This window comes from Eschscholzia californica, unplaced genomic scaffold, assembly GCF_041429995.1.
Source record: "Eschscholzia californica isolate CP2 unplaced genomic scaffold, dmEscCali1.0.p SCAF_1, whole genome shotgun sequence".
Classification (NCBI taxonomy): Eukaryota; Viridiplantae; Streptophyta; class Magnoliopsida; order Ranunculales; family Papaveraceae; genus Eschscholzia; species Eschscholzia californica.
Genome location: NW_028238198.1, coordinates 19,137,413 through 19,156,284, shown reverse-complemented (window position 1 = coordinate 19,156,284; position 18,872 = coordinate 19,137,413). Strand labels below are relative to the sequence as shown.

Genomic DNA, 18,872 nt, shown 5'->3' with positions numbered 1-18,872 from the left:
AACATACAAGAATACTATTGTAGGGACAAAAATCCCATCACAAGTGTTGAAATGAAACCGACATAGTTATATCGAAAAAAAACTCTAATTTCGGAAAATTTGAAAATGTCATTATGATATCGTCCTTATCTTTAAAATACAACACTATTACTGCAGGGACAAATATCCCATCATAACTCTTGCATTGTTATATATAGAATGCAAATTGTCCCTCTCTCACTATTTTAGGTTAACATATGAATTTATGAGTCTGGTTAGGTATGACCCAGAACTATTACTTATGACCAATAATTAGAACACATAGTGATTTGTCTGCAGGTAAAATCAGAATGATCTCGTTATTCATTCTCAAAGAAATCCACCATCGTTCTTGATTTTTACGGTGTAAATAAGTGGAATATCAACTCTAGCGTGTAATTTTCTAACCATCGTAAGCAAGATGAACACACACTAATGCTATTGTTCGAACATAAAGCATCTTAGAGACTAGAACAAAACATATAGATCAAGAATTCGATGGTAAGAGTTCTTGTTATTTAGTTTATGTTTTTGATTGATACAAAACATACCAAGACCAAGGAAATAAATACAGAATTGGGAATGCAAAATATAGAAGGTTGCTAAACATAGAGACTAAATGAAAAGGAATGATATAGAAGGTTGCTAAACATAGAGACTAAATAAAAAGGAATGATATATAGGGAATTGTGCAGAGAATATCTTCTGTGCAGAGAATATCTTGTTTCCAATATTCCCCCTCAAGGTGGAGCGTGTAAGTCTTTAACGCCCAGCTTGTCAAGTAGTGATCTGAGTTGTTGTGTCCCCAATCCTTTGGTGAGAAGATCGGCTATCTGTAGTTTTGTACTAATGGCCATCGGTTGAACTTCCTTGGACTCTACTCGTTCTCGAACAAAATAACAATCCATTTCGACGTGTTTCGTTCTTTCATGAAAGACGGGATTGTTAGCAATGTGTCTAGCCGCCTGATTGTCACAGAAAAGGGGAGTTGGTCCGTTAGATGTAATATCCAATTCACTTAGGAGCCATCTTAACCACAAGACTTCACTGACTGTAGCTGCCATAGAACGGTATTCTGCTTCTGCGGAAGAGCGTGAGACCACGGACTGTTTCTTGGTTTTCCAGGAAATTGGTGCACCTCCAAGAAGGACTAGGTACCCTGTTCGTGACTTTCTAGTGAAAGGACATCCAAGCCAGTCTGAGTCACTGTAGGCCGTGAGATTGTATCCTCCTTCACGAGGGAGAAGAATGCCTTGTCCCGGTGTCCCCTTTAAGTACCTCAAGACGCGATATGCAGCGTCCAGGTGGTTTTGTCTCGGATCAGCAACAAATTGACTTAGGACATTTACAGAGTAAGCGATGTCAGGTCTCGTAGCTTGCAAGTACAATAATCTTCCCACTATGCGACGATAACGGCTGGCATCCACTTTACGTTCGACACTATCCTTTTCCAACTTCAGATTCTGTTCCATTGGGAAGGCACTCGGTCTGCATCCTTGAAGGCCACAATCTTCCAGTATGTCTAAGGTATATTTTCGTTGACTTAGAACAATACCTTCAGATGTGCGAGCAACCTCAATGCCGAGGAAGTATTTTAGATTCCCCAAATCCTTAATACTGAACTCTTTATTGAGTTTGTCTTTGGTATCACTGATTTTTTTAGGGTCATTGCCTGCAACAATAACATCATCCACATATATCAAGGCAGCCATGAAGCTGTTCCCTTCTTTAAACGTGAAGAGTGAGTGGTCGGCCTTGGATTGTTTGAATCCGAGAGCAAGAAGAAAACTAGTGAATCTTTGGTACCAATTTCGGGAGGCTTGCTTCAACCCGTAGAGGGACTTTCTCAATCTACAGACCCTTGTTTCTCCTTCCCTTGAAAAACCCTGTGGTATCTTCATATAAACCTCTTCATGTAGATCTCCATGAAGAAAGGCGTTATTGACGTCGAGTTGGTGGATCATCCAATTTCTTTTGACTGCAACAGCAAGGAGTGTTCTAACCGTGACAATCTTGGCAACTGGGGCAAAAGTGTCATGGTAGTCTACTCCTTCCATTTGGGTAAAACCTTTGGCCACGAGACGCGCCTTGTATCGTTCAACTTCTCCACTTGGCTTATACTTAACTTTATAAACCCATTTCGAATCAATGACCCGTTTTCCTTCCGGTAAGTTTTCAAGAGTCCACGTACCATTCTTTTCAAGAGCTTGGATTTCTTTTATCATGGCTTCCTTCCATCTGTTATCCTGTACAGCTTGTCTAAAATTTCTTGGCTCATCATTGGAGTCGATGGCCGCCAAGAAAGCTTTGTGAGTATTAGAAAATTTTGAATAAGAAACAAAGTTGGACAAGGGGTGTACCGTTGAGGATTCTTGAGTTGATGCGGGGATGGTATGGTCTACCGATGGAGGGAGGTTGACATTGTAATCACTGAGACGAGCTGGCTGTGATCGGTTCCTTTTGGGCCTAGACAGTTCAGGCCTAGACTGATCAGGCGGTGGGGCTTCATGTTGGCCCTCAACACTCGGCTCAATGGAGGCCTGAGTATTTTGATCAATGACAGCGGGCTCAACCTGCAAAACTGGGTCCGGTTCATCATGTGGGCTTTCATCTTCATTTGGCCCAATGTCTTCTTCATTTCTATTTTCTTCATATGGACCCCTTTGATTTTCTGAACAGTAAGGTTTGTATGGCCATTCAAAGACATCTACCTCATCCTTTTCCTTTTTAAACTCACTAAAAGGGAATTTGTCTTCGTAAAACTTTACATCTCTAGAGACAATAATTTTTCCTGTTTTGATGTCAAGAACTTTGTATCCCTTCGTACCATGTGGATATCCTAGAAGCACGCCGGGCTTCCCCCTCAATTCGAGCTTGTCCCCTTTCGTATCGGTGTTCCAATAGTATGTGAGACAACCAAAAACTCTCATAAGATCATAGTCGGGTTTTTGATTGTATAGAAGCTCATAGGGGGTTTTGTTGTTGGTTACTCTAGAGGGAAGCCGGTTTATAATGTACGCGGCTGTCAGCACGCACTCACCCCAGAATCTTTTGGGAAGACAGGCTTCAAACCTTAATGCTCGAGCGATTTCGAGTAAGTGTCTGTGCTTCCGCTCCACCACCCCATTTTGTTGAGGGGTGTGGGGGCAAGTTGTTTCAAGTAATATCCCTTGTTCCTTGTAAAAGAAAGACATGTCATTGGATGTGAACTCACCCCCGTTGTCACTTCTAATCCGCTTGATCGTTTTCCCAAATTGTGTTTTAACCATATTACAGAAAGATTTTAAACTATCACTTGCTTGATATTTGTGCTTTAAAAGGAACACCCAAACACTTCTACTATAATCATCAACCAAAGTTAAAAAATAACGTGCTCCTGTAAAAGAAGGTGTGCGATACCTTCCCCAAATGTCGCAATGCAATAATTCAAAACATTCATTGGTCTTTGAAACACTAGTTGGAAAAGGACATCTAGTAAGTTTTGCCTTAGAACAAGAGTCACAAAATTCATTAAAGGAAATACGCTCAATAAAATCAATCCCATTGAGTTTTTCAGCAGAGGCATGACCCAACCTTTTATGCCAAACGTCTCCAGTTATCATCATAGCTCGTCTTTTATTGTCAACCATCTCCATTCGGTATAGACCCTCTATCCGCTTACCCGCACCAATCAAGTCCCTCGTGTTGAGCTTCTGCATGATACAAAAACCAGGGAAAAAGGTCACGAAGCACTGAAGATTGTCGGTTAACCGTCCAACCGAAAGAAGATTACAATTGAAATCAGGAACATAAAGGACATCTTTTATTTTAACCCCATCTTGTAAGGTGCAATCACCCTTTCCCTTTACGGGTACGGCATCCCCATTGGGAATATAGACAGGTTGCTCTTTTCTACTAATTGTTTTGTTTTCAAGTATTTCAATTTTATGGGTAATGTGTTCGGTGGCTCCCGAGTCCACTACCCATTCGTCGTTCTGATAAAACTTACCTGCCATATTGGCTATGTGAGGGGCGTTGTCTTTAGTGCCATCTCCATCATCAGAAAAATGGTTCAAAAGAATCTGGTATTGATTGTTTGTCAGACCTGGTATGGGGCTGGAATCGGTCACGACGCATGATGCCTTCGGTTTAGCTTCTTCTCGTTTCCCTTTAATACCTGGCCACCAATCTGGGTACCCAATCTTCTTGAAGCATCCATTCTTGTTGTGCCCATCTTTATTACAGAAATCACAGTGCTCAACAACTTCTCCATGTTTCGGTTCCTTAAAGGCAGCCTTATCCTTCCGATTCGTGTCGCGCCGGTTGGGTGTGTAGGCCTTGAGAGCAATGGTCTCAGGTGTCGCTCTCTTTTCTGCGGATATGATTCTTTGTCGCTCATCCTCGGCAACAAGGTGGTAGGCACTTCCCAGATTCGGTGTGGGTTTTAGGGCAAGGATTTGGGTTTTTATGACAGAAAATTCACTGTCTAACCCCATCAGAAACTGATACAGCTTTTCCTTCTCAAAATGTTCACTTAATTTCTTCCCAACTTCACACGTACAACCGTTGCAGGTGCACCGAGGAATAGGTAACACAGATTGTATTTCATCCCATAGGCTACGGAGTCGTGTGTAGTATGAGGAGACAGAGGAACCGTCTTGTTTCACACCGGTAAGCGTTTGTTTCAATTCATATGCCCTAGGGGCACTTTCTTTTCCAAATCTCTCAAGAAGGTCATTCCAAATCTCAGCACTGGTATTAGCATACTTCACACTGCTTCTGATATCTTTTTCCATGGCTGTGGTTAACCAGCCCTTCACCATGGCGTCTGCTCGCATCCAGGCCATGTAGTTTGGGGCTGTCTTGTCGGGTTTCTTCAGGGTACCGTCAATGAGTCCTACTTTGTTTTTGGCAAAGAGGAAGTTGAGCATCTCTTGGGACCAATCAACGTAGTTGCTGTCGGTGAGGTTGTCATTGACATGAAGTTGTTTTGGGTAGTCAGACGGATGGATGTATAGAGGCGAACTCACATCCAAACCGACTTCTGTTTTTGGGTTAGCTTCATTCTTGTCTCCTGCCATTGCGAGGAGGTGCTGGTCAGGATCGGTTTAGTACTGCTCTAATGCCATCAAGAATTCGATGGTAAGAGTTCTTGTTATTTAGTTTATGTTTTTGATTGATACAAAACATACCAAGACCAAGGAAATAAATACAGAATTGGGAATGCAAAATATAGAAGGTTGCTAAACATAGAGACTAAATGAAAAGGAATGATATAGAAGGTTGCTAAACATAGAGACTAAATAAAAAGGAATGATATATAGGGAATTGTGCAGAGAATATCTTCTGTGCAGAGAATATCTTGTTTCCAATAATAGATGAACATTAGTAGTTTTCGCCATTTCAAGCGTCTTAATCTAACTCTATATTATGCGTCATGTACATATATATTTGAACATGTTTTGATGCACGTTTTTTTTCTGTCTCTAATAAAATCAGATCTTGTATATTTGAGACAAAGTTTCGTTTTCAGAGCTAGCTCAAATAAATAGGAAAAAAATGTAAAATGTAATACTTAAGCAACATACTAAACAAATAAAATGCCATACAAGCTAATTTATTCCCAATGGTGGTTACAATAGTGGTGATTCATGAGTCAGATTGGGTTTAGCCAGGTAACCCATTACATAGGTTTACTATTTCTTTCAACAAAAAAAAAAAAACCTAGGTTTACTATTTTTCTTAAATAAAGAAATAATAAACAAATAAAAATAAAATAAATATTATAATGATTGATAACATGACCCACGTTTAGGACATGCCACATGACATATATTTGGTGGAAAAAAAATTTATTGTCAAGTTGAATTCTTGGGAAGAATATTTCTTTTCATGCTATATATGATGTTTACTTTGTCGAAATTTTTTATGGCTGTGATTAGGACCGACTTAATTTTTCAAATCCTTGCATGTTATGTGTGTCTAAGTAGTTATTTGGATGATTATATACATAGACCACCTCAATTTTGTAAAATTATATTTGGATTTTCTAAATGAAGGGACAAATTAAGATATATGTATAGCTCCATTACATAATATCTTAGGGTTACAATTAATTCCTTTACGAAAAATACGAAGTAAACAAAAGACGGATATGTTGCATTGCCGTATTCAGTTCTTCTCGTGCATGTCTTAAAAAAGTTAAAGACTAAAACATTTGTAGAAATTCGCATAGTAAGATTATTGAATATGGCAGAGTGATTCCAACTTAAGCTAGCATGCGCTTCAAGAACGATAATTGTAACTAAGCAAAGGTGCAAGGCCCTGGTCTCTTTTAGAGTAAAACCTAGTTTAAAGTAGAAAAAGTACCCATCCTTACGGGGACAAAGGGTAAAATCATCTATAAGTATATTCTTTTTCGTAGTAAATGTTCTTGATCAATTGGGTTATTTGTTGCTAGCCACAAACTTTTTAAACATTCACAAGTAGCAATATACTTCAATTTCTATTTGGGATTGTATATATATATATATATATATATATATATATAGTATTTTGTTAGTTATGGAAAATGATGAAAATGACATGAAAAATATAAAATGGATTTTGTCTTGAAACCCATGTGAACTAATAAAAGGAGTTTGATTAAACCATTATACCTAACATGGGAATTCCCATAAGCTAACTTATTAACATCATATGAAGCTAATAAATTAATCAATTAAGAATCCAAGATCAGCCTCCTTCTGCCAACAAACTATCTTTTTGTCAGTTATTTTCTGTTATAAGAGAAGACAAAATAATAATTGACTTACTAGTCCAATAATTTAGAGTATAATGAAGTTAGAATTATTTTTCTGTTTTGATCCATAACTACAAATTTATGGGTAGTTTGAGAGCTTAAAACAAAAGAGAAAAAGAAGAGAATGGAGATTAGTATTAGCCATATACATGCATCACAATAATGAAGTTGTTAATTAAGTTTAAAACTTTCAACTTCTGTTTTAAAGTTATTCTAATGAGCATTATATATCTAAGTCGAACGACTGGTAAACAATGTTAAGTTTATGTGGGACTATTCTCACAAACAATACCGATGATAACACCAAACGTCAACGACAAAGGACCTCAAGGAATCGATCCTAAGAAGCTTCAAATCCAACGGCTAACATCCATCTTCGAGAATCAATTGTTGTTGCAGTAGTTTAGGGTTTCTATTTCTGCTAACTTTATGTAAATTATATAGATATATTGTAAACTAGGTCAATAAAATAACTTTTGATCTTTGATTGTTAGCTCAATGTTTAATTTTTAAACATACATAATTTTATGCATACACTGTCACATGCACCCATATTGCTCTTTCATTTTTTGTTTACTTATAGACCATTTTTTTCTTTATTTGTTTTGTCAAGTTTTATCATCTGTATTAATGTATTATATTAACCTTGTCCCTATTATAATCTGCCAATCATTAACTTAGATCCCAAACTACCAATCAAACTGGTATATCAATAAAAGATGCTCATAATTTAATTCATATATATATATATATATATATATATATATATATATATATATATTTTTTGTTGTTGAGATAATTCATATATTTATTGATAAGATGCTCATAAATTTTGATATATTTGTTGATAAGAAAAATGAATTAAGAACAAGAAGATCAATTAATAATTTATTACGTATGGCATCCATATAGTTGGTCATTATGCATGTATGGTGCATGGTTTCGGTTTAGTTGTCTGGTTGGTATGGTAATGGGTGGATTGCATGAGTGGGCCTCACTCCATTAAATTCACTAGGTCCTTCGAGCAATGTTTAGCGAGCCGGAAAGATAGTATGTGATTAGAGTAACAATCACATACTTTGTAACATTTTAAACTTGGATTTCGAAATCGATAAGATTGGTAGATATTGATTTTATCTGCAAATGATGTGATTTATGTTTCTAATGACAAAATCTTATTGTTCTAGAAATGTGATTCCTGATGTGTTCTCATGCATGTATTAAACATTACTTTAGAACCTGGTATCTGTATTTGAGTAAGATAATTTTGAGAACTTCAAATAAATATATAGGTTGAAAAGTAGTAGGACGAGTGGCAGATATTGTGGTTAAGCTCCTAGATTATGTTTCCATATAACCATGGCTTAAAAGGGAATAATACAACTATCTTATGTTTGCAATCTCTATTCCCTGCATCTTATGATATTAGCATAGTACCAAAAATTAGGTTTGCTCTATATTCTAATCATATCCAAAGTTAAATGAATATGCAATCTTGCAACTTTGAGATACCTAAGTTTTGTAGAAGCTAAATATTTACTATGAGGTCATAACTTACATATATGGATTTTTCTTGTCATTTCACATTTTTCCGACCAAACAATCATTTCAAAATGTCAGTAGATTTTCTTTTCATTTATTTGACTAATTAACCAGCCATAAACCTAAGATTGCCCAACACTACGAGTATATTATAGAACATAATGTGTTTTTGACAAAGAAACCAAAATCTTGTTCACCCCCATGGGAATTCATTTTCTCCAGGGTGGGTAAACTAAAGGTGGGAAATTCGGTAGGCACGTTTGGTTAGCTATAGGCACCATGAGTGATTTCGATTTCAATTATTTGTTGATTTAGACAGGGCATGAGACAGCTCGGTGAAGTAGGTTGTCTTCCTCACATGGATACGCGAGCCGCGCATACACCCAAGTCCTTGGCGTTCGGTGCCTCAGGCTTCCCTATAGTCAAGTCGTTGGTTGCGTTTAGAATATCATGTTGCTTCAAGAATTCTCTGTCTAAGTCCCTCCCCACTTAGAGAAGGGAAAAATTGGACATACGACAAGAAAAACCAAATAAATAAGTGAATTGGTGTCTTCTCCTGAACTATAACTGTAGCTAAATCTTAAAGTATGTGAAACTAATTCTACTTCTCCAATATGCTCCATGAGCTGAAAATCGAGCGGCCTCTTCTTATACCAAATTCCAAATTTTACACTTTTCGGCGAAAACCGGAGATAGAAGAAGAGAAGATGCACTTCAAGCCAGATTCTTCAGCATTGTCTTGTCAAGAGAATAGAGCCACTTTTCCACAAATTTATTGCTTCTTGCAGCAGAAGAAAATCCAAAGACAACAACACTGGATTAAGCATGAGAAATGAAATATGAAATAAAAACTAATGATCAAAAGTAAAAAAGTTTAAGGCTCACCTGTCCCAGCCCGATAAAGACCACTATACCTATGCACCTACTAGAAAAATCTCTGAACTTATATTATGGATGTATGTATGTGAAGTACAAGAAAAATGGTAACAGTGAATTGAGGATCATCGCTAAACAATCGACGTTTTTTTTTTCTTACAACAGTTATCACAACGTTAATCGGAATCACAATCATTGATTCATTATTCAAAAATATTGATGTTGTAGATTAGCAACATATTGAGTACATCAATTGCACATAAGGGTATAATATTTTGTATACCTATAAATCAAAGAGACAACCTTGTTCTAGTTTTACACCAAAAAGGAGGAAATCTCATTTTGATTCGCTTCTGGTACTGCTAGATGAACCTGAATTCTGAGTGAAGCAAGTCAGTCCCTGTCTCAAAGATCCAAGGTTTACCCCATCACCCACCAAAATGCTTGTTACTCCCATTTTTGATACCTATAAATTATCGACAACTTCAAGAAAACTTGGAAAAACAGTCAAACAAAGCAGGATTGAGTAAATAGTAATCTTTACCGAATCAATATTTCGATCTTCATCGTCAAAGAAAAGCATACAGTTGAAGGGAACCCCAGTTTTCTTATGGATTCTTTGGAAATGCTCCGTCTTATGGGTCCAACTTGAAAAAATTTCCTGCACCATCAACAGAATAATTGAAACGTGAGCAGGGAACAGAACAAGAGAAGCTCCTCCCAAGTTATAACTTCCCAGAAGTGCAAGTGTTTGTTTTTGTATATCTAGCAAGCAAACACTCTATTCTTTAATAGATCAGACTCAACTTAACACGATCCTGGTGAAGGACAAGCAAAATATGACGCTTCTTATGCCAGTGTCAGTGTGTGTAAATGTATAGATAAAAACACGAAGAGGGAAAGGGAGAGATATTCACCTGAGCAACAAACATGGACTGAATATCCAATTTTCCGAGAAATGTCTTTGCTATATCAGGAGTTGGTGATCTGGAAGCAATAGCCATATTGATGCCTTTGTCCTTGAGTGCACATAATATGCCTGTGGCATGAGGATAAAGCTTCGGCGTTTCTCGTTTTGATCGACATTCACTGATAGATATGCATCCATTTAATTAGTACACAAAGAGTATAACCAAAGTCAATGTTGTTCTAGACACCCACTAATAATGTACGAGAAGAAAACTAAAAACTAAAAACTAAAAACTAAAAACTAAAAACTAAAAACTAAAAACTAAAAACTAAAAACTAAAAACTAAAAACTAAATAGAAATGCTGTTTTTTTTTCTTTCCTGTAGAGTCGTCCTAGGAGTTTGACTCAGTAGTTGATTTATGCATCTTCCCGACACATTTTTCCCCTGTTGTTAAATCTCAGTGGTTTATAAAAATCAAAGGTATAATTTGCACAATCAATTTACTGAGTGGACTTTGTCTGTGGCGTGCAGGAAATAGAATGCAATTACTAGGAATCACATTCCGTAATGGGATTCAGTGCACAAAAATGCACCAGGAATCACGTTCCCGTTGGGGATTGACAATCCTCCTAAAGGGGGATCTCAAACCTAGGAGGTGGGTGGGGTGCAATTCGTTTCTCCTGGTAATCACATTACTTTTCCACGCACCAAACATGGCCCAATAGATTATAACATTCTATAGAAAAATCCTTACAACTTTAAAATATCAGACATCACTGCCTCTCAATTATTAGTTAACTCCCCATCTTATATAGAAAAGGAAGTGTCTAATTCTTCCTTTTAGCCCACAAATAAAGAAGATGAAGAAATAATAGTTTAATCTTGTCAGAATCTAGACTCCATCTCCTCCGGGAATAGCTTTATTTCGACTCGTTACACAGCCCATTGAAAGCCGTTGTTAATCATACCAAGTTTCGAATAAGTAAAGCGCTAATGAACACTACTTCACTTCTAGGTCAACAAACCCAACCTGCATAGTTTCTAGTAATCTATATACCGGAAGACAGATGTGAGAATAGTCCCCACATGGGAGAAAGACAATCTAGCAACCAAGAATATAATGTCTATGTCCTCTCCTCTGGTTGCTGTCACAGCATTGTGTATCAATTGACTAAGTCCTGAAGGTAGTTTTTAATTCTGTTATGATTTTTAAATTCAAATAAGTTAGGAGTTTGAGTCAAAGGGGTTTCCTTAGAATTAGGAGTGGTTACTAAAGTTCAGCATTTGTTTGTTTCCTTCCGTTGCCAATTTCTTGTATAAATAGCACTTGAAGATGGGAATAAAGCATCAGAATTTTTATCAACTTTAAGCATTAGCTTGAGTGAGGTAGTGGTCTCCTCCATTAGACCAGAAAGTATCTTCAGTTTTGCATCAAATCTCTGTTTTATCCTATTCACAATAGGATCCAGGAAGCAGTTCGTGCCAAAGTGGTACCAGAGCACAGGTATGGACCAAAGGGTAGAGAAATTAGAGGCAACAATTGAAGGCTTATCTAGCAGCCAGCAGTCGATTGTTAACCAAATGAATGAAATGCTTTCGCAGTTCAACTCAAAGTTTGAGGAATTCGCCAGGATTTCGAAGAGAGAGGCTGAAGGTTCTGCTAATAAAGGACCTCATGAAAACCCAATATCCAGCAACAGTATCATGGGTTTTGTTCCAAAGATGAAGCTTGACTTCCCAAAATTTAATGGACATGAAGACCCAACTAGCTGGCTCTGTCGTGCTGAGCAATTTTTTCAGTTTCACAACACACCGATGGCAGAACGAGTTTCAGTAGCTTCTTTTCATTTGGAACACGAAGCACAACTATGGTTTCAATTGCTAAAACAAGAATATACAACAATATCTTGGGAGGATTTCAAACAAGGGCTCCATTCTCGATACGGACCAAACATTGACTTTTTTGGCGAGCTAACAAAGTTGCAGCAACAAGGAACGGTTAATGAGTATCGACTTCAATTTGAACGACTCTTGGCCAAGGTAGGACTCTTATCTACTGAGAGACAAGTAAGTTGCTTCGTCAGCGGGCTCAAAGACTCCATTCGAACCGAAGTATTAGCAAACAGACCAACGACACTTTCATCGGCAATTAATCTTGCGCGCCTCTATGAGACCAAGGTCAATTCTCAAAGGAAGATTATCGTTCCTAAACCTATTATGCAGCAGATACCACGTCTCCCAACGAATGCATCTTCCAACACAAGTCATGTTAAGAGACTGAATGTGGAAGAACTCAACGAGAGAAGAAGACTTGGTCTTTGCTTTCGTTGTAATGAGCAATATGGACCAGGACACAGGTGCAAGAGGCTGTTTTCAATCCAAGCCGTGATTGACGCAGAAGACGACGATGTGGAAATGGAGATTGAGGCGACATCACCAACTGATGTCCCAGCCATATCACTTCATGCAATTTCCGGAACTTGTGATCCGAAGACCATGAGAGTTAGAGGGTATTTGAAGGGAAAGTCAGTAATGGTGCTCCTTGATTCAGGTAGCTCTCATAACTTTGTTAATGATCGTTTAGCTCTTAAATTGGGACTGAATGCAGGACAAAGTAAAAGGTTTAAGGTGATGGTGGCTTCAGGAGAACGATTGACAAGTACAGGGTTGTGCAAGCAGGTGGGTCTGTATTTACAAGGTTATACCTTCCAGACTGATTTCTATCTCCTACCTCTTGAAGGGTACGATGTAGTGTTGGGCACCCAATGGTTACAAACATTAGGCCCAATTCTTTGGGACTTTTTACACTTAGAAATGAAATTCCAACTAAACGGCAAAGAAGTATTACTACAAGGTCTAAAGAAGGCTGCAAATCAGATTGTGGACAGTGACCAAATGGGTGAAATCACTTGTAAAGGTAAGGGAATTCTCCTTCATATTCAGAAAAGTGAATCAATAACTACTACTACAATCTACATGCCGGAAATAAAACAACTATTAAGTAGGTATGAGAATATATTTCGAACACCATCAGGCTTACCACCTTTACGGCTGCAAGATCATCATATACCTTTGCATAAAGGGGAGCAACCTGTCTCGGTTAGGCCATATCGCTACCCCCATCATCAAAAAGGGGAGATAGAAAAGATCGTCGCAGAATTATTGCAATCTGGAGTTATCCGACCGAGCACGAGCCCATACTCTTCACCTGTGATTTTAGTAAAGAAACAAGACGGTTCATGGAGAATGTGTGTCGATTATCGAGCACTCAACAAAATCACAATCAAAGACAGATTCCCAATACCAGTGATAGACGAACTTCTTGACGAGTTGCAGGGAGCACTATTCTTTTCTAAGTTGGACCTCCGATCAGGTTACCATCAAATACGTGTGCATCATTCAGACGTTGAGAAAACAGCATTTCGTACTCATCAAGGGCACTATGAATTTTTAGTGATGCCCTTTGGTCTCACAAATGCACCATCAACTTTTCAGTCTCTTATGAACCAGGTATTTCAGCCTTACCTTCGGAAATTCGTACTAGTCTTTTTTGATGACATTCTAATTTACAGTAAAAATTGGAATGATCATTTAAAACATTTAGAACTGGCCCTCTCTATTCTACAAAAGAATAAGTTGTTTGTAAAACTTGAGAAATGTCATTTCGGCCAAAGGGAAGTTAAGTACCTTGGTCATGTTATTACTAACCAAGGTGTGGCTGTAGATCCGGATAAAATGGAAGCTGTAATGAATTGGCCAAAGCCAAAAACTACGAAGGCTATGAGGGGTTTTCTTGGTCTTTGTGGGTATTATAGGAAATTCATTCAGAATTTTGGAAAGATTGCTGCTCCTCTCACTCGCATGTTGAAGACAAATAACTTTACATGGAATACAAATGCAGAAGAGGCCTTCACTCAATTAAAGCGGGTGATGACTCACGCCCCAATTCTCGCACTTCCAGATTTCTCTAAATCATTTATTGTGGAGTGTGATGCGTCAGGTTACGGTATTGGTGCTGTTCTACGCCAAGAAAGACCTATAGCTTTTTTTAGCCAGGCCTTACAAGGGAAACATCTCCTTCTGTCAACATATGAAAAGGAGATTCTCGCCTTGGTGTTAGCTGTACAGAAATGGAGACCATATCTTTTGGGACGACAATTTGTGGTTCAAACCGATCATGAAAGTTTGAAGCACTTATGGACCCAAAAAATTACGACTCCAGCACAACAACGTTGGTTATTCAAATTAATGGGCTATGATTTCATTGTGGAGTATAAGAAGGGGAAGGAGAATGTGGTTGCTGATGCGCTTTCAAGAAAGACTAAGGTTGATGTTGGTGAACCTAAGTCTCTAATGACTTTCTCATCACCTGTTCCTAATTGGCTAGAGACTGTGAGGAATGAAAATTCTACTAATACAAGAATCCAAGAATTAATTAAACGGGTGAAGGAAGGAGAAGCCATAGGTCCCTGGAATTTCCGTGATGGAGTTCTTTTCTTTAAAGGCAAAATATACTTAGAAAAAGATTCAGATTTGGTGGACTCGATTATTCAACAATTCCACAATAGCACACATGAAGGCTTCTATAAAACCATCCAACGGGTAAGGTCTGATTTTTATTTTCCAGGCCTTAGAGGGAAGATCAAAGATTTTATTCGAAGGTGTGAAGTTTGTCAACAACACAAGGTAGAACAAACACTTCCTGCTGGACTGTTACAATCTCTACCTATTCCTACTCAAATTTGGGAAGACATCTCCATGGACTTCATTGACGGGCTGCCAAACTCTAACGGAAAGACAACCATATTTGTTGTAGTGGATAGGTTGTCTAAGTATGCACATTTTACTCCTATTTCCCATCCATATACAGCATCTAGTTTGGCGCAATGCTTCTTTGATCACATCTTTAAGCTGCATGGAATGCCACGTTCCATTGTGTGTGATAGAGATCCCACCTTCACTAGTTTATTTTGGAAGGAATTGTTCCGATTGAACGGAACAAGCTTCAACTTCAGCTCCGCTTACCATCCACAAACTGATGGACAAACTGAAGCAGTTAATCGAACCTTGGAGATGTATTTGCGTTGTTTCACAAGCTCTAAACCAAAACAGTGGAGTAAGTGGCTAACTTGGGCTGAATTTTGTTATAACACCAGCGTGCATTCTTCAACAAGAAAAACTCCCTTTGAAGTTGTATATGGGAGAGAACCTCCGACTCTACTCACCTATGTTGCTGGAACAGCTAAGGTGGCTGCGGTTGAGGACCATCTCATTGAAAGAGATGGTATAATTCGTGAAGTAAAGGAGAAGATCGCCGTGGCGCAGAACCGCATGAAGAAGATCTACGATGGGAAGCATAAAGAAAGGGAATTTGCAATTGGCGACATAGTTTACTTAAAACTCCAGGATTATCGACAACATTCTATAAGTCGCCGAATACATAAGCTATCAGCTAAATACTATGGACCATTTAAAGTAGTCCAACGTGTGGGTGCTGTAGCATATAAATTGGAGTTGCCACCTGAAGCTAAGGTTCATCCCATATTTCATGTATCTCTCCTTAAAAGGCATATTGGTGACAAAATTGCTGTTAGTACTCAACTACCTGCTGAAGGTCCAAGATTGCTAACTCCTTTAGCCATACTAGATAACAGAACTCATGAAAGAAAGAAGGAGGTGTTAGTGCATTGGAAGGGCTATTCACCTGCCGATGCCACATGGGAAGTTTTTGAAGACTTCAATCAGCAATTTCCAGATTTTTGCTCTTGAGGACAAGAGCATAGTAAGAGAGGGGGAGTTGTCACAGCATTGTGTATCAATTGACTAAGTCCTTAAGGTAGTTTTTAATTCTGTTATGATTTTTAAATTCAAATAAGTTAGGAGTTTGAGTCAAAGGGGTTTCCTTAGAATTAGGAGTGGTTACTAAAGTTCAGCATTTGTTTGTTTCCTTCCGTTGCCAATTTCTTGTATAAATAGCACTTGAAGATGGGAATAAAGCATCAGAATTTTTATCAACTTTAAGCATTAGCTTGAGTGAGGTAGTGGTCTCCTCCATTAGACCAGAAAGTATCTTCAGTTTTGCATCAAATCTCTGTTTTATCCTATTCACAATAGGATCCAGGAAGCAGTTCGTGCCAGTTGCCAATTGGTTTTGAGTCCGATGACTACAAACTTAACAATAGAAATCAAAATTTAATCCCATGTATCTCAAGAGGTCAATTGAAAGAACCAAATAAATGAGATATTGAACTAGCTTTTAAACAAAGTAGTACTATTTCCATTTCTTTGATTCAACCCCTAACATTCCAGACAATAATCGAACTAATCCTTGCTAAGAAAAGTCAACTTTTTGGAATACTTCGAAATTTTTTCAAATACAAGATAGCTGAATTTAAACATAAATTCACGAATGAAAAATCAGTATAATGAAATGAAACCCTAATAAGTAGTAAAATTATAAACATAAAATCCATTAATTTAAAGAGAGAGAGATTAGCACTTACCAATAGAAAGGCCAAAGAGTATAATCAAGATCGAAGACGACCAATTGAGGGAGAGTTTCGAAGAGACCTATTATCTTCAATGCCTCCTCTTTCACCTTCTCATGCTCTCCCATTTTCTCTCTCTAACCCGTTTCTTCTTCTTCTTCTTCTTCTTCTTCTTCTTCTTCTTCTGTCGTGGGCCTTTAAATTTGGGCAAATTCCAGAATAATCCTCTACTTTCTTACTACTCCCTAATGATCCTCTAGTCTTTGTTGCTTATGTACCTTTTAGACCCTACTTGTCCCTTCCCCAACTTTTTTTTAAATAACAAAAAATACAAGATTGGACTAGTACACTATACAATGATATAGTTTGCTGAAGTAGGTGATTGTGTTGACATAAACTCTAAAACCTTTGAGTTTCAAGTTCAGTTACCACAGGAGGTGGAATCTATGGTTATTGAGTTTGGGTTATTAAAAGTATAAATAATAAATTTGTTGGGCTTTATGTCACTTTAGTATGTTGTTGGATTTTAGGCCTCTTTCTTTAGTAGTTTAATTACGACGGTTATTGTGCTTATCACATCTTGATAATGTATCAAGGGAAAATGATCGTACAGGTCAGAATATTTTGATTAATAACTCAAAAAGCCAAGTTCTTTTATAAATAAGTAAATAGTGATATAATAATAATTTAAATTGGTGACCAGTGAAGAAAAAATATTCTTATTTATTTATCAGGTCATTTTGAATTTTTTATTATCCCAAAAATGCCCCCCAAAGCAATAAAAGGATGTTCTCTCTCTATCTTTCACGTTAATGCCGTTCTTCATCTTCTTCTTCTGATTAGGTTTTTCATTAGGTTAGTATTTTTCATTTGATGATGATGATGAATCTATTGTTTCAATCTCCATTTCTGAATCCAAGTTTCAACACCTTATCATAACTCTAGCTTGATGTTCGCCAATTTGGTGGTCGTGGAGCTCGTTTCCCTTTTCAGAAACCTTACTGTTGAAGAGGAAGAAGCAGAAGAAGAAATCTAAGAAGTTTCCCTCTACTCCTATGGTTTATTACTACTATATGGTTTCAATTTTGTTATGAAAACCTAGATTCAAATGGTTTATCTTAGTTTTATATTACTTTTTGAGACGAGATTTGAACTAACATTTATGGGTTTATGATTGAAATGCTTTAGGTTAATTGACTAAGTTTATTTAGATTTTTTAACATTCTATTTTGTCAAGTTTTCAAGAGCTCTTCTGTTTGAAAGTTGATTGTACCGTTTGAAGATTTGATTCTGAAGAGGTACTACATTTTACTTCTTTCTAGATTTTAGAGGGAGAAGGAGATTGAATAGATAGAAAGAAGAAGATAAAGCTTTCTGTTTTATGGTACTATTAGTCTTGTAAATTTCAATGTAGAGATACTGGTTCAGTTTTTAATTTTTTTCTTGATTAGTTGGTGGAATGATCGGGAAAAGGAGAAAGTTTTGATTTTTTTAGGATTCTGACTTTGAGTCAAGGTTCGTATACAAAGTGAGAGATGTTTAACAAAATTATAAGGCTTTGGCATCCTAAAGTTCCTAAATCAAATGCCAATGAACCTAATTAAGTTTTTTGCTTGTAATGGATTGTCAATTGTTGGATGACCTAATTAAATTTTGTATAACTAATGTTGCACATGATGTGTATGGTGAAATGCTTGAGAGAGATGATAATGGTGGTTACAACTTTGTAGATGATTATAGTACTTGTTTCATGGTGAATCGTTGAGAATGATGCATGGTTATCATCACTTTTATTTCATCTCTCATGTGTTGATGATGCTTGACTAAAACTTAATGCTTGGTTACAACTTTGTAGATGGTTATAGTACTTGTTTCATAGACTATTATGATTTCTCATTATTGAAAAGCAAGGGGATGTTGATTCTGCTCATTTAATCTTTGATAAGTTAATAATAAAGGATAATGTGTTTTGGGGTTCCATGATTTCTGGATTTTTTATCCATTAAAGTTTATATTCTCGATTTGCAAATCGAGTTGACAAGATATGCAACTCAAGATTATATTCTACAAAGCTTGCATATCATGTTTGCAATCTATGTTTTGCAAACACACATTTACAGAACAGATTGTTGCAAGGGAGATTTTAAAAGGCCTCCCCGTTTTTGTTAAAAGGCCTCCCCATGATTTCGTTGACTTAGTAAAAACCCTTTGACTTAGCTTGGTTAAAGGGCCCCCCTCTTTGAATGGGTGAAAAAA

The 18,872-nt window shown here is 37.3% G+C and overlaps 1 protein-coding gene across 2 annotated transcripts in view; it reads right to left on the bottom strand.

The window, feature by feature from the left end:
- Positions 1 to 9,426: 9,426 nt before the first annotated feature.
- Positions 9,427 to 18,872, bottom strand: part of LOC147564878 (uncharacterized) — a 35,376-nt gene continuing 25,930 nt past the window's right edge. The window contains exons 1-4 of one of the 2 annotated variants that reach the window (XM_086650802.1): positions 16,632 to 16,925; positions 10,135 to 10,306; positions 9,762 to 9,878; positions 9,427 to 9,683 (exon numbers count right to left, since the gene is read on the bottom strand). In XM_086650802.1, the coding sequence (XP_086506928.1) occupies positions 9,555 to 9,683; positions 9,762 to 9,878; positions 10,135 to 10,306; positions 16,632 to 16,744 (531 nt within the window). In that variant the 5' untranslated portion in view covers positions 16,745 to 16,925 and the 3' untranslated portion in view covers positions 9,427 to 9,554. Of the gene's footprint in view, positions 9,684 to 9,761; positions 9,879 to 10,134; positions 10,307 to 16,631; positions 16,926 to 18,872 lie in introns of those variants that run through there. The other variant, XM_086650811.1, reaches the window with a different exon arrangement.